General features: G+C 36.5%; 2 protein-coding genes across 4 annotated transcripts; both read right to left on the reverse strand.

Moving 5' to 3' along the window:
* Nucleotides 1–1,113: 1,113 nt before the first annotated feature.
* On the reverse strand, nt 1,114–10,139 carry Put (activin A receptor type 2 punt). Of its 3 annotated transcripts, none has more exons than XM_077410752.1 (10): nt 9,355–10,139; nt 8,090–8,280; nt 7,567–7,738; nt 7,325–7,461; nt 6,872–7,251; nt 6,559–6,745; nt 6,344–6,481; nt 5,704–5,835; nt 5,223–5,400; nt 1,114–2,729 (listed from the first exon to the last, which is right to left on the reverse strand). In XM_077410752.1, the coding sequence occupies exons 1-10, from the start codon at nt 9,401–9,403 to the stop codon at nt 2,578–2,580; spliced, it is 1,716 nt and encodes a 571-aa protein (XP_077266878.1). In that variant the 5' UTR covers nt 9,404–10,139; the 3' UTR covers nt 1,114–2,577. The 3 variants fall into 3 exon arrangements, with proteins under 3 accessions (XP_077266878.1, XP_077266879.1, XP_077266880.1); XM_077410753.1 differs by having other exon boundaries at nt 2,589–2,729; nt 5,216–5,400; nt 9,355–10,138; XM_077410754.1 differs by having other exon boundaries at nt 2,592–2,927; nt 9,355–10,138.
* A 387-nt stretch (nt 10,140–10,526) lies between these two features.
* Slu7 (Pre-mRNA-splicing factor Slu7) lies at nt 10,527–12,645 on the reverse strand. The gene has a single exon (XM_077410755.1). The coding sequence runs from the start codon at nt 12,403–12,405 to the stop codon at nt 10,696–10,698; it is 1,710 nt and encodes a 569-aa protein (XP_077266881.1). The 5' UTR covers nt 12,406–12,645; the 3' UTR covers nt 10,527–10,695.
* Between the last annotated feature and the right edge of the window lie 2,546 nt (nt 12,646–15,191).

Raw genomic sequence — 15,191 nt, forward strand, 5'->3', positions numbered from 1 at the left:
ACTTTCCATTTTAAGGCTATTTTTCGTGAAAATAAAGTTTTGAACGAAAAAATTTTAGTTTACATTTTTCGAGTTATTTTTTTATGAAAAATCATCCCCGGTTATAACATCATAGTTCAAAGTTCAGAGCGTGTACAGTGTAGTTGTAAAATTTCTGAACCGGTTTTTAATTAAAAAACAATGTAAAGATAACACAAATTTGTTTATTTTGAAATTTCATAATTACCACAAGCTTCGAAAAGCGAACGATAGCAAAGTGTTTACAATTAGAGATAGAAAACGTTCTGAAACTCTCTTCAATTCGTTGGTTATAGCAGTAGGAATGGCTTCAATACCCTTAAAATGCTTCTCTTTCAAGAATAATCTGATTTTGAGAAAGAGGAAGCAATCGACCGGTGCTAAATCCAGTCGATCAACTGGATTGCCACGCTAGGATTTATTTCTATGTCGAAAAGCTGGAAGGTCTCATGCGCGAGAAGACGCGGACAAACATTTTTCTTTTTTTTTCTTATAATTTTCTTTGGAACTTATCCAATGAGATTTCTTTGTCAATGTTCCGTGTTTTGCCGATTATTCGAGCAATAACTTTACACGCTCAACGTATGCACCGATACTTTTTTGTTCTGCGTATAACTAAGAAAATAGCGCCCATTTCACGTCGCTCTCAATGAGGATCTTTGGTCCTCTTTAAAACTTTTGTACTATCTGAATATCGCACTCCGAGACAAATACACTTTCCGTAAGTTCCTTTTACTTAATTTTATACAAAAGCTAATCGCAATTAATATAGCTCGAAACAGAAACCTATGTCTTCGCTTATCTCGAGACATCATCGTCATTACGGAATTATCTGCAGAATTCTTGAAAATCAAGAAAAGTCTAGAAAAGATTGAACACTTTATGTGACTATATTACCACCGTCTATATTATACCTGTCCCAATATTAATTTGCCATTTGTATTCCACGCAAGTTAATTAATTAAACATAAACATGCAATTTGATTGTTGGCTAAAAAGGACTTGATCCAAATTACTGGAATTCAGCATGCGTACAGAATATTAGAAGAATACAGTAGCGTCGAACATCTGTTCTTGCAAGAAGAAATGCTGTCGGACGTAGAAAGATATTTTACTGTTGTACAAAAATCTTGTCTCTTAGATAAACTTTAGATTTTATCTAGAAGATTACAATTTTACAATCATTGGAAATTGCAGCAACCAATTTTTTTTATTATATAATCGGAAAAAAATCATATTGCTTAGCAAGATGAGCTTCGAAGAAACTACTCGAATAAAATTATATAGGGTCAAGAATAAAAAAAGAATTTTGCTATCTCGAATTTATTAGGATTATTAGGCAACGTGCTAGCCGCAGTCCGAAAAACCACCAATAAATGGTTGCTTACAATATTAAACCCCAGATATTTGGGGTAGGATATAAAAGATGGGCTTTATAGCACCGTACGATATCTAACGCTGTTTCCGATTATTGATGATTCGGAGATTGGAAGCCTTTCGATTCCAAGAAAAATTGCTCAACTATCGAGAAGAAAATCACTTGGACGTTCCGTACAGTTTCGAATAAATATGTAAAAGCATCGATTACTGAGATTACTTATATATTTTTTTATCAATATATAATAAACGTATTCATATAAGAGCGGTAAAACGAGACTACAATAGTGTCTTTTAGTGTTTTTTAGTAGATTTATATGTTGAAATTGTCGCGTTTTGGGTTCTAGAATAAAAACACTTATTTCATTGCTCCTTTCGATAAATTGCGGCGTACGTACCGCTAGTAAATATGAATAATTTACAGCCTACATTATCTTAGTTATGTCGCATTACATACATATTAATTATCTCTACTCGTAAACAAAACGCCTTCGAGACTATATTTATATTAAATATAACGTTAAGCTGATCGCTTTGATAAAATAAAATATATATTAATAAGAATGTAAGTAAGGTGAAAAATATATTAGAGCCACGTAAAATTTACGATTAGTGTCCTACTTTGTAAAGTAAATATTACACTTAATAATATAGCACTTTATAAAATTTAAATTAATTAAGATGCTTATGCATCTTCTCTCTCCCGTGCAAAAAATCTTAATAAATTTCAATCTATTAATTCGATTGTATCTACCAGGTACTTTGTAATAAACAGGGCCCAGACGTTACCGTTGTTTATGCCTGAATCAGTAAGATCAGCTATACGTATCATTTACATTCCGATCAAGCACCACCACCGCTATTTTCAATCGGTGCGCCATTAAATTCCGAAAAGTTAATCATGTTTAAAGCACTCTATTGTACTCGTCATGGTCTCCATCTCGGACATAAGTAACGCTAACGTTCAAGTCCCAGTAATAAGATTACATCATCCATTTTATAATGATATACGGGATGTGGCTTTACAGGAAAAATGCTTCGCTGAATTTTATTTGGCATACTTTGCGATTGGGATAGTTACTGCATGGTTCCAACGATCAATGAGGAATGTCAGTGTGGCACATATTACGTATGCATCTACATTGTGCGCGTTTTAAGTGTCAGTAACTATTCCTCGAACATTTAGAGATACAAATCATTTGTCAAATAAGAATCTATTGGTCCGAAGAACGTTGATAAGACATGTACGGATGAAAATAAACCCTCCGTATTCCTCCCCTGTTCTTGAGCGTAATATTCCTTCCCTGTTCTCGAGCGGAACGGCGCAGTCTCGTCTATGGAATATTACAGTGTATTTTTAATCAGATTCGTTACGAAAGTTTATCTAAAATGTATTACAATATGAAACCGATAAAACTCTTATAGATATACAAAGTAAAAAGTTGACGTGTCAAAATAATATCAATACACCCTTTATTCCGAAGAATAAGAGCGGTCCAAAGTGAGCATAATGTGTCCAAGTCATCTCTACTCTGTAAAAGAAAAGTAAAATTACATGAACAAATTAAAAGTAATATAAATAATATGTAAAAATTATACATGTAAAAATTATACATTATATGTATACATTTCCAAATCGTATAAATTTTACACTTACTGTTCACATAATTTTACGTATTTCTTTTACAGTACCGTCTTTTTTCTAACTCGTTACGCGTTTATTTAATATTCAACAGTGTCGAGCATTGTCGAAGTGCGAGAAAAGTTCTTAGTTTCATTTTTGAATCATTTCACTTATATATCTCGAATCATTTTTGTAATTAACAAGATCACAATACGTATTTAAATCCATTTGAGCCTTGTTTTAAATTACAAAGAATGCAAAATATAAGAGCCGATTGCCATAATAAGAGCTTCGAGCAAATTCCAACTGACATAATCGATGATTAATTCGACCGGAACAATTGCTCACAGTAAAAATTTTAATATATAAAATTACAATTCGTCGTTTCTAATCTAAGTTTTCTTTTCATATGTTAAGCAAAAAGTTCACAATTATATCTATGTCAAATATTATAGATATATAAATATTATAGAAATATAAAATATTTCCTGACAAGTTCATCATCGGTTAAATTAATCGGACTTTGGTCGAAGTCACCCTAAAATCTTATGGTATTACGTGTCTACGAATAGATTCTTGCAGGAAACTTGCTCACAAGTTGTAATTTTAATTTCAATTTAATAAACATCATATTCCTAAATAAGAAAAAAAACAAAGAAGAAAAATTAAAATAATTGAAAATAAAAGTTTTTTATGTATTAAATGATTATGAAGCATTTTTTTTTTGTGTTTTCTTTCATAATGGAACTTTAAAGTTTTTCACACACTGTTGTTTATTATGGAAAAGATATTCATATTTTCCAATATATATATTCCAAGATATATATATATATATATATATATATATACGAGTGAAAACGGCGATTTTTATCAAAAAATTTATTCAACTTTTAATCGAATCAGATTATCGTGAAAGGATTTGCTTTCTCGTATAGAAATCCGTACCTGGATTTAGATGAAACCATCTACCCATACAGCAATAGAAATCTGCGAGATATACTGAAATCATCCTGGATATCCCAAACATATTGCGATTTGCTTAAGATATTCCTAGTTCATTATATATATCTTTGACGTGTCCTAATATTGAACATTCAGAAAGTATCAATAAAAAATATGTAAAAATTATAAAGTTAATCCGCATTATCGAGATCTCAACATCTCGGGTACTCGCAACCCGTCGCGTCGCGTAAAAGAGTCACGGTCGGTCTCGCTCCGCGTGTACTTGGCGCGAGACACTACCGTGTCTCTTGATAGCATACAGTCTAAAGGTACTTTAGGCACTATAGTTAAAAATATATATACACGGCTAGAATATATATACATATGGCAGTGTGGTTATATTGTATTATATTTAAAAAGTGTATGCTCCAGAGATATATCTCCCTCCCTCGACCCTTTTCTCCCTCTCACTTGCTTTCAATATAATGCTTTTCTCAGCAAGATATGTTGAAGAAATCCCGCAGATCTTTTTTTTTTTATCTTACTGTGTGGGTAGTCACAGGCTCGATGTTGATTTTCTATACGATTACTCTGGAGTTCGCTGCGAACTCTGCGATGCAATACCAAATCTTCGTAAAATGTTCTAAACACGTATCCACGATTTCTTAGCTAAATGGAAGCAATGCCGCCTTACATTCTTGCATGAAATTTGCAAATTATTGCAAGGATTGATAAAAATTGAGGTACGTCGCTCCTTTTATGTACATTTTTAAAAACGAGAGACCTACGTGCATGAAATGTTATGTCACGATATAATTTGGGTGACAGGTAATTATAATTTTACCTATTTATCGTATTTAATTTTTCTTGTACACCTTGCAATTACTTGTATATAAATTTTGTTTTACTTCATATTTTCTAAAAATTAAAAAAAAAATTTTCAATTTCAAAAACTTTTTTAACGTTAACGAGAATCTTGTCTCCAATGCACAAAAAAAGGCACTGAGAAAGATAAAATATAGTAGATAGTTGACGTACTTTTATACTGAATATCGTGATATAGCTAACCGTCACTTGTATAGCATTATAAATAGAGGAGAAATTAATAATTATTCAAATAGTAAAACATAAAATCGGAAATATATGCTTGTCTTTTTTTCTATTGTTTCAACATTCCTCATTGATACGTATAACAAAATGATGGTACAAAAAATGGTTGTGCCATTAAAATAAACTATATTAATAGACACTAACTACATACTAGATTCCTTGGTAGTAATAATCTCGTTGGTATTATCAACACGAATCAAAGTAGATGAATTTAATACAAGAGCTCTACCAAGGGTAGCAACTCGTTCCACTACGCACGAGGCAGAGAGGCGTGCTTCGGCATCGTGATCCCAACATTCTTCCATTGTATCACAAATTGACGATAGTCCCTGAAATAGCACACATTTCAATTATAGACGTTAAAAAAGCTACATATTCATTTAATTTTTTAATTTTATTTTATTTTTATTTTTTTTTTTTATAGATATAAGACGTTGTTCTTTATTATAAAGCTATCAAAAAAGCTTTCCATTATTAGTCCTTATGCATAAATAATTTTTTTGCTCATCCATCAATGTACAGTTCCTTCGTTATTTAATATACAAAAATTTTATTCTATGAATAAAATTAAAACAGATATTTCTCTCTCTCTCTCTCTCTCTCTCTCTCTCTCTCTGCACTTTTTTACTTACTGGATGTTTACGCCAAGTTTCTAAAATCAGCGGCCTCTCTTTTTTATGGACAACGCTTTCTTGCATGTCTTCTAGAGTAGGATGGAGACCGACTTCGTCCTCAAATGGTAGTCGATATTCTCCTATTGGTCCCTAATATTGAAATAAAAACAAAATTAGCAACTTTCGACACGCGATTAACTTACAAGGCTTCTAGTACGTGATTATTTCCACTGTGTGTGTGATTATATGTTAAGTATACGAAAATAATACCCAGTGTTTATTTCATTATTATTTTATGTACAATTTGCATTTTTATTATCATTCCTCAAAATAAATTTTGGCATATTATGGTTTTGGCATTTCAGTTTTCTTCCACGTTCTTGTAACGGAGTTAGTTCGGATAGTTCAGATTTAACAAATTTGCAGATTTGGATAAATTCAATTTTTTGAATATTAAAATGCGGATTATTTGGGTGATACCGATGTCCGAACGAACGGATCGGGTAACCCAAGAAATCGGATATCGGATATCCAGTTAATGGTTTCCTCGATATCCACATATCCAGACCATATTTACAGCCCTAGTCTTGAGAGCTCGCAGTTTAGCAAAAATGCATGTTCTCTGTAAGACATATTGCATATAATATACATTACGTACATTTTGTACAGTACATCTTGAAGCTAATTCCCATAGAACTAACCCACAGGCATACATGTCAATTCGTAAAAATGAATCTCTAGTGAAATTTATTGCTCCTTCTAAAACTTCTGGTGCCATATATCGTCGTGTCCCAACCTATAAGTAACAAATTATTAAGTGATTTTTATACATCATAATAAAAAATTGTAACGATACATATACACACACATTACCTGTCCGTGTGTATCGCCGCAAGGTTTTCCCGGATGAAAAATAAGTGCCAAGCCAAAATCTGCTATGCAGGCACTCATGTCAGCCTTCAGTAAAACGTTTTTTGACTTAAAATCTCTATGAGCTACAGCTGGTTTATAACCATCTGCTTTGTTAGCCGGGATTTCCTCATGTAGATGCATTAAACCTCTGTTGACAACAATCTTTTTATTAAAGACTAAATAAAAACTCAGTAAAAGTGTCGCTCTATTTAATTGATGTGTAATCTTGTTTTGGTTCTAACAAATTATTATCGCTCTTATTATAACGCGTTACCTTGCCATGGACTCTGCAATTCTACACATCTCAGGCCACGTTACAATATTTGCTTTTAGATAATCACACAGTGAACCCTTTTCATGATACGCCGTAATTAACCAAAATTCAGCTTGTAAATTATCCCCACGTTTTTCAACACCTATAAAGTGTAATATGTCCTCGTGATCCATATGTGCGAGCTTAAAAATCTCTTGTTCGGTCTGCCAAGATTGCTTATCTTGAATGGGAAAAACTTTAACCGCCACGATTTCATTTTTAAATTGGGCTTTCCAAACTGCTCCGAAACGACCTCGAGCTTTAATCTCAAGAAGTTGTATCGGTCGTAAGCCTAGATTAGGTGAAGGTTGTGGCAATGGTACAGGTTCCAACGTTGGTACCTGAAAGATTTACATTAATTGCATTAATTAAATAATACACTTAACAATTTTATAATAATCTCAAAGTACAAACCTCGTTAAAATAGCCCAATTTTCGGCGACGATAGATCCACCAAAAAGAAAATGAACTAATCGTAAGAAGTATAGGAATTGCTATTAATAGGGCAAGTGTTATCGCTTGCTGCTTCGCACTGGGCACAGGTTCAAGTTCTGAAAAGGAATTTACATTTAAATATTATTACAAGTATGTTGCAAGAGACAGATTTATTTTCAAGTGAAAATCAATACCGCATAAAACATGATCGAATAATATACCATGAATGACAGATGGTTCTGTAGGCTTGGTGGTTGGTTGTGGAACCCAAGAGAAGTTTTGGTTACACATATTGCCTTCGCAACAACAAAAATAGAGTTCATTTTTTCTTTCCATACTATTCTCCACACAAAGCGGTTTACCATAACAATCATTGTTATCTAAAAAGCAACCCTGAAAATAAGGTATAAAATGTATAGAAAAATTGTATACGACAAGAGAATAAAATTTATAATTAACAATTTCTCGAGAATAGAACAATACGAAACAAATTGCAATCTAGGAGATTCAACGCAAGATCTTGAGAAGACTCGTTGGCAAGAATGTTTGATATTACAAAATAATGTAAAAATAAAATACGAAAATTTTTCGACACATACATCTATCTAACTTCTAACATATATCTTAACTTTGTGCTCATTTTTTTCTTTAAAATCTGGTCCATTTTAATTATTTGTACATATAACAGACTCGTATAATAAATTATATGTAATAAATAATATTAATCAGATATAAATAACCAACCTTTAATTTAATTATTGTTTCTTTAGTAGTACTGTTCATCGTCCATAGCACATAACAATGATTACGTTTCTCTAGGTCATGCTGGACACATTCTTCCCTTCCCGAACACTCTTGTTCGTTCTCCGCACACATAGTGTCATTGTAAAATTCGCAAAAAACTGAGCCTTTAATATCTTCTGCGGATACAGTTCCTAAAATAATCGATCAAAATTCTATGATTTTTCTATTTAACATTAAATATTTAATAAATTAAATTATTAACTGTTTTATTTATTTATTAAGTATTGCTTAACTGCAGCTATATTCCTTTCATCTAATAGTTTGTTTTAACAAGACAATTTTTAAAATAATTGTTACGTTGTAAATGTATATATAGTTTATAATTATTATAATTAAGATACACATCATATTACAATATTTTCTCTGTCAAAAAGTAAACAAAGATAGAGTTTGTCTTCACACACACGTACGAAACATTCTACAACTTAACACTTATTAGATATACAGGCATATAAAGCTGCTATAGCTGCTGCTACGATCAGCCTATACGTATGCCAAACTTGCACAAAGTTTAGCATATAGGACTCGGTCACCGTTCAACCGAGTACAGTCAGAAAAACAAATCTCAAACCGCCACTATAATTGTTCGTAAACTGCATTCTATTATTCATCCGTCTACAATTTACAAAGTAAAAACAGTGACGCAAGCGAACGTAAGGAACAAATTACTGGATAAGTTTCAAATTCACAGACAGAATTGAAGAATTAAAGTCAAGTATACAGGAGTTTCGGACCTTAACAGAGACAGCAGCGTAATCGTTTGCAAGTAAGATTATCCATAATCTCAGCTTTATTCGAATCAAGATGGGTTTTAATAAGGAGCTAACGCATTCTCTCGAATACAATCAATGACAATAGAAATAAAGATAACTTTGACCAAGTTCCAATTAACTTAATCGGTTTTTAACTTGTCAAACGATATTCGTACTATTTTGTTAACGCAAATAGGACGTTTAATACACGAAGAGAAAAAGCTTAGATTAGATATAACGAAATATACAGTTGAAAATTTTGCGATAAGCAATTATGCCGGTTAAATTAAGCGCATGACTAAGATTAAGTTAATTGGAGTTTGGTCAAAATCGTCTAAAACTTTCTCTCTCTCTCTCTTGCTCTCTGAAAAATTCCATAATCCTTTAAATCTTCCGAGGGTAAGAGCTTGAAAAAGAAAAGCGCAAATTTTTTAAACGACATATATATGTTACCTAATAATCCCAGGAAGATGAGAGGCAGTATCGTCGCGTATACGGACATGGTGAGCGAATCGTAAAAGCATACCAGTAATTTTGAGTCTATTAGCTATTAAGCAAATTGTAGTAATTTATCCGCCGACACATCTCTTCCTTTCTCTCTCTTCCTCTCTTTCTCTCTCTTCCCGTCTCTGTCTCTCTGTCTCTCTCCCTCTCTCTCTCTCGTTTTCCCTCTTCCACCTTTATACCAGAAATACGCACAGCACAGATTTATGTCATCTTTAAAGTCAAATCATTGCCAGTCTCGTAACCTCCGAGCAAAAAACATGCTCCTTTTTTTTCCTCTCTTCCGCCTCTTCCACCACGCGGCACGCGGCGCGTCAACGCGACACGCTAGCAGCGCGCAATTAACCCACGCGCGGTATCCCCAGTTAAATTAAGAAAGATATTTCATTTTCGGGGCCGAGTTAGAATTAGAAGGAACGGAGCACGGCAGGCGCGCGCGAGACGCGAGACCGAGAGACGCACAGAACGACGTGCCGGGTACGGAACACCTACGAGTGCGAGCTGTACACTTATCCGACTTTATCATCGACACGAAAGTACAACACGGCGAAACATAAATATCGCGAATCGTGGGAATTGGGAACGAAGCCTGAGGGAAAGAAGACATTTGATGTCTAAAGTCACGGTCTGCTTCTAATCTAATATGGCTATGGCAGTCTAGCGCTTTTACCTCGGTCATCGATCAGTCGTTACCCGGAGTCGTCCAACCGCCGCATATTTCACAGATGCCAGCGCGCGCAGTGCCCTCTGAGCGACGATCCTACTTTTTCCTAGCCGCGGAAATACGAAGTTTCTCTCTCTCTCTCTCTCATCACTCACGCGAATTTTTTTAAGGATGACTCCCCCACGCGACTCCGATAAAATTCTGATCAACCAACTTCTCGAGCAATATCCGTACCATTTCGTTAGATAGAACGAGTCTTTTACCGTTTGAGAAAAAGATTAGAATTATATAGAAATTAATCAGTTTAGTTAACACGTTATTGCAACGTCATTAAAGCTCCATATTTGTAGAGAATAATGCAAAATAAATCATATTAGAAGAATCATCAACTTCTCACTATTTGAGAAAGATTGGAACATGGAAAGATTAGGGGGACGATGAATTATACAAGTAGAAATTAACCGGTTGAACCAACATATAATTAATGTCATTAAAATACCAAATACCACGCATTTTAGTACTTGGCGCAGAATGATACGCGATAAATAACATCGCAGACTTTATACATTACGTACAATATCAATTTGACCGTGTCGTATCGCAAGAGCAACTTGGCAATCGCTCTTTTAAAGAAAATGGGCCATTGGGTCCTCGTCGCGTTTGCGTTTCATTTGATACGCTTCTATCTCTTCGGCTGACACGTCCTTCGTCTCGTACATGCTGTTGTACGGACGTTTCCTCTCATCTATCCGCAACATTCTGTCCGCTCGCTTCGCATTTTCCTCCTCCTTCCTCAGCGCTTCCTTCAGTTTGTCCTCGTCTTGCTCCGCGTTGTTTCGTTTTTTGGTCCTGCGGTTTTCCTTCCGTTTCTGTTTCTTCAATTTCCGTTTAGCCGCTTTACTCCGCTTTTCCGTTTTGTCTCTCGCATCCTCATCCTCGGACGGAGATTCGCTGCTCGAAGCGATACGATCGTCCTCATTCGTTTGTTCCGGTTCAGGCGGAACGTCATCCGGTACGCCGTGGCTCGCCGCCTCCGCCGCTCTCTTCCCCGACTCTCCGGTACAATATGAATTTTTAACGAAGGAGTAACAGCACTCGTAGCCCCACTTTCCACCTCGCCAGTAGGAGCCCCAGACCGACGCGTGATTATTCGGACAAATGTCCTCTTCGTATTTAGATCGTATCACCCGTCTGTCTTGTCCCTTAATTATTTTGCCGTACCTCGAATATTCAACGTAGTGCTCGGTCTGCGCCAGTAACAGGGGCTTCGGTGGCGCTTCGAGATGCTCTTCGCCGCCGTAACGCTCGATCACGCTGTCGCGCGCCTTGTCCTTGAGCTCGTCGCGTTTCTTGTCGTACTCCTGCTTCAGTAATTCGAGTTTCGTAGGCTCGGCCAACAAATGTACGTCGACTCCTTTCTCGTGCGCGTCCCAAGCGAACAATTGCGCATCGGCGTGTTGCCGCGTGTCTCCGGAGAAGCGCGCCGAGTTCTCGCCTTTGAAATCCACCTCGCGTTCCGTACCGGCGTAAGGATTATCTCGCATAGATCTGGTCTTTGGATCGTAATACGCCGAGTTCGGATCCAGATTGCGCAGATACTTGGCGGTGTCCTCCCGAATCCGGAGATTTCTCACGGTGATGCGCTGCTTGGAGTCGACCTTCGTCCCAGGCATGTCCACCTCGTCGACGTATTTATCCTCGTCCTTGTCCGAGTCCAGCTCGTCGTTCTCCTCCTCGGCGTTGAGCTTCTCGGCGCGCATCTGCCTCTTGGCCTCCTCTATCTTCCGGTACTCCTCGACGATCGCTCCGTGCTCGGAAGGATCGTAACCGGCCCATCTGTCCCTCTTGCCGTCGTAGTCCATCGACAGGTCGGGCTGGCTGAACTCGTCCGGCGCTATCTTCGAATTGGTGTACTTGGCGCCGACCTTGCGCGGCCTCTCCATACAGTCCTTCCTCTTGTGAGTCATCGCGCCACAATTCTCGCAGGCGCCCTTGCGATACTTGGCGGCCGTTAGCGAGGCATCCACCCCGCGATTGTACCACGCGTCTATCGAGCTGAACTCCCTCTGTTTCTCGGGCTGCGGTCTCTGGTGCTTCAGGGTGGGACCCTGAGCGCCGAAGTACCACGGTGTCGCGCTGATGTACTGCGGGATGTGCGGATTGATGTCCTTACCCTCCTCGTCGACGGCCGCGGGGGCCGTGCCAGCCTTCCTCGCCTCCTCGAGCTCCTTCGCCTTTCGCCAGTCCTCCCGGCTCTTCTTCCGCGGCTCATCGTCGAACGAGCTCTTGTTCTTCAAGATGCTCGACACGGTTACGTTTGCCGACGACGTCGCCATTCTACCGCGACTCCGCTTACTTCGCTCGACGTCCGTTGACACTTATTGACGGTGTTTACATCTGAATCTGTATCGATATCGAAAATCGTAATTGCTTTCGAGGTTACTTCCGCCAGCTGCTGACGGTAGCCAAGTCCGCCCCGAGCGTAACGACGTAGTTGACGTCTACTTTCTCAGAGGGGGCAGATTATAGGACAGGGCTGCGTTCCAAAATTCACTCTGGTTAACTAAAATGCTATAGTGTACGTGACGTAAACTATAGATTTTAGTTACCCAGAGTGAATTTTGGAACGCAACGCAACCCAGGTGGGTCGTGTCGCGTGTCCTCCGAAGCGGGATGGCCGCTCTCAGGTTTCTAACCTCTACACCGCCGTTTTTGTGTTTGCAAAATGCCAAATAAGACGTAATTGTCAGATTGTCACCAATTGTCACCAGTATTTATCAACGGCGGACATGAGTTAACGTGCGACTGCGCCGACTGCCGACTTGGTGTACGACAACACATGGAAAAAGACATGGATCTATATTAAATTGTAATCGTACGCGACGCACGACGGTGCGAGAAGACGAGTACACAGATACGTACGAGAGTTGTCAATCTTGTAATTGATATCACGTACTTGGCACATCCGCATCGTCATATCGTCTTCCGCGAGAAAAATGTGGTTCTATTTTCTGTTCGTCGTTTTCGGCATTCTCGATGTCGCAATGGCTTCCAACAATTTCGACTTCGGTGACACTCTGGCGTTGATCTTGGGATTGACCGTCGCGATTGTCGGATTCTTCGCCTGCATGGGGGCTTATGCGAGGAGGCGAAACCACTTTGAATCTCTGTGATGCCTCGCGATGCTTCGCCGCCGCGGTAAGTATAACGTTTTGACTTTTGACATCCAGGATAGAATGTTTGAATTTTTTTTAGTATTTTCCCTTCCTACGAAGATTTTCGACATTCAATTGTAATATATTTAAAATGCTGTTTGTAACAAGAGAATTATTGTCTGAATCGTTAATTTTTATCTAATAGTTCTTGGGTTATTAATCTGTCGTTTGGCCAATCTTATATGACTGTTATTAATATTAGTATTAACTTGTTATAAATAGTGTTAATGCGATAACGTAATTCTTTCATTATCTACATAAAATATAATACTTATGTAAGATAATATTTAAAAATTAGTTATAGACAAAATAATATCGTCTTATTATAATTACAGTATAAAAGAGATCTGACCTATCGAGGAAGATGACGGCTAAGAAGCACAATTTAAGGTTTTTTGTACGTACAAAGACAGTTTTTAAAAAGATTAGACAATATTTGAAATACATTATGATTATAATGACGTATTGATGTATTTGTATGTAATGTCTAATATATATATATATTATGTAATAAAGGAACGTGACTGAAATAAATAGCATTTTGATTGTTATTCCAATACTAAGAAGTTCGATGATATTGCGCATGGTGGAAGAAGACGAGTGGTCTGTATCGTACGTTTATTTATTTCTCTTTGTTAAGTCTTATCGTATAGTAATTTTTACATTTAACGTCTTTTGACGAAGGTCGTTTGATAAAGTAAAGCTTCAGCCTGTTTTACAATATTGTACGAGGTACAGAGATATATTATTGAAAACTTTGTTTTAATCGTGGTATTGATAACTGTTTTTGATAACTCAAATTAATTCATTAATGTTTTTATTTACGTGGGATATCTTCGAACAATGCCCTTGAAAAAATAAAACGTTTGAAACAAAATATCGATAGTCAGTATACTTATTCGAATTGTATTTTCAAATTATTTTAATGCATATATTAAATTTATTCAAGATTGTATTTTTTATAATTTGTTTCTTAGCGTTTGTGTGGAAATCACTTAACAATCATACCCTCCGCTTGAAATCTCACATTCTCTTTCGTTGCGATACAATTCTGGAAGTAAAGTCTTAATTGTATATAAATATAATAAAATGTGTATTATTCCCAGTAAGTAGAATATAATTATGGATGCAATGCAAAAACGAACCACGTTGATCGCCGGAAGAAGACCCGATGGACATTCGATCTCCTAATAGGAAATTCAAGTCTTGGAATTAGGAACGAATCACATTGGCTGCCGAAGAAAAGCCCGGTGAACAAGATGTCCTATTTTAAAAAAGAAGCTCAGACGAATAGATTATGAGAAAGGACAAGAGATCTTGGCCTGATAATTTGATATTTCCGTGACAAATACTCGCGAAATTTGTCATTTTTTACAAATAAATCTCCGTTTATTAACTACTCGCTTCTATCAGTTTCTTAGATGTCAACGAGATTATATTTGTCATCTCGGATAATAATCGTATAAAGACCTAATTTAATCTCAATCCATGAAATATATATATATATATAATAAACTAATGCTATTTTGGGAACATTTCAACAGATTTTAATATGATTTTAATATTGTGACATAAAAGCACCAAAAAAAGAAGTCTTATACTTGAAAAAAGTTTAATCTCAGCACAGAAATCACCAAGTTCAGGGTAGCCTCGAGAGTCACGTGTCAGAACAAATAATTTAAAACACTTCCCAGCAACAATCCTGACGTCCAATCACACGATAATTACACATAAACACGTTTCGGTATCATTAAACAATATTAATGGAAACGAAAAATCTATAAAATCCGATTTAAAAAACTAACGATAATGATCTGTCGGTAAGGTGTGTATAATATATTCAGCGGTGAGAGCAGTCGTCGCATTGTAATCGAATAAAAACTGTAATTGAATGTTTCGCTACCTGA

The sequence above is a fragment of the Temnothorax americanus genome, unplaced genomic scaffold (genome assembly GCF_048541705.1).
Source record: "Temnothorax americanus isolate GAGA-0224 unplaced genomic scaffold, ASM4854170v1 Scaffold29, whole genome shotgun sequence".
Taxonomy (NCBI): domain Eukaryota; kingdom Metazoa; phylum Arthropoda; class Insecta; order Hymenoptera; family Formicidae; genus Temnothorax; species Temnothorax americanus.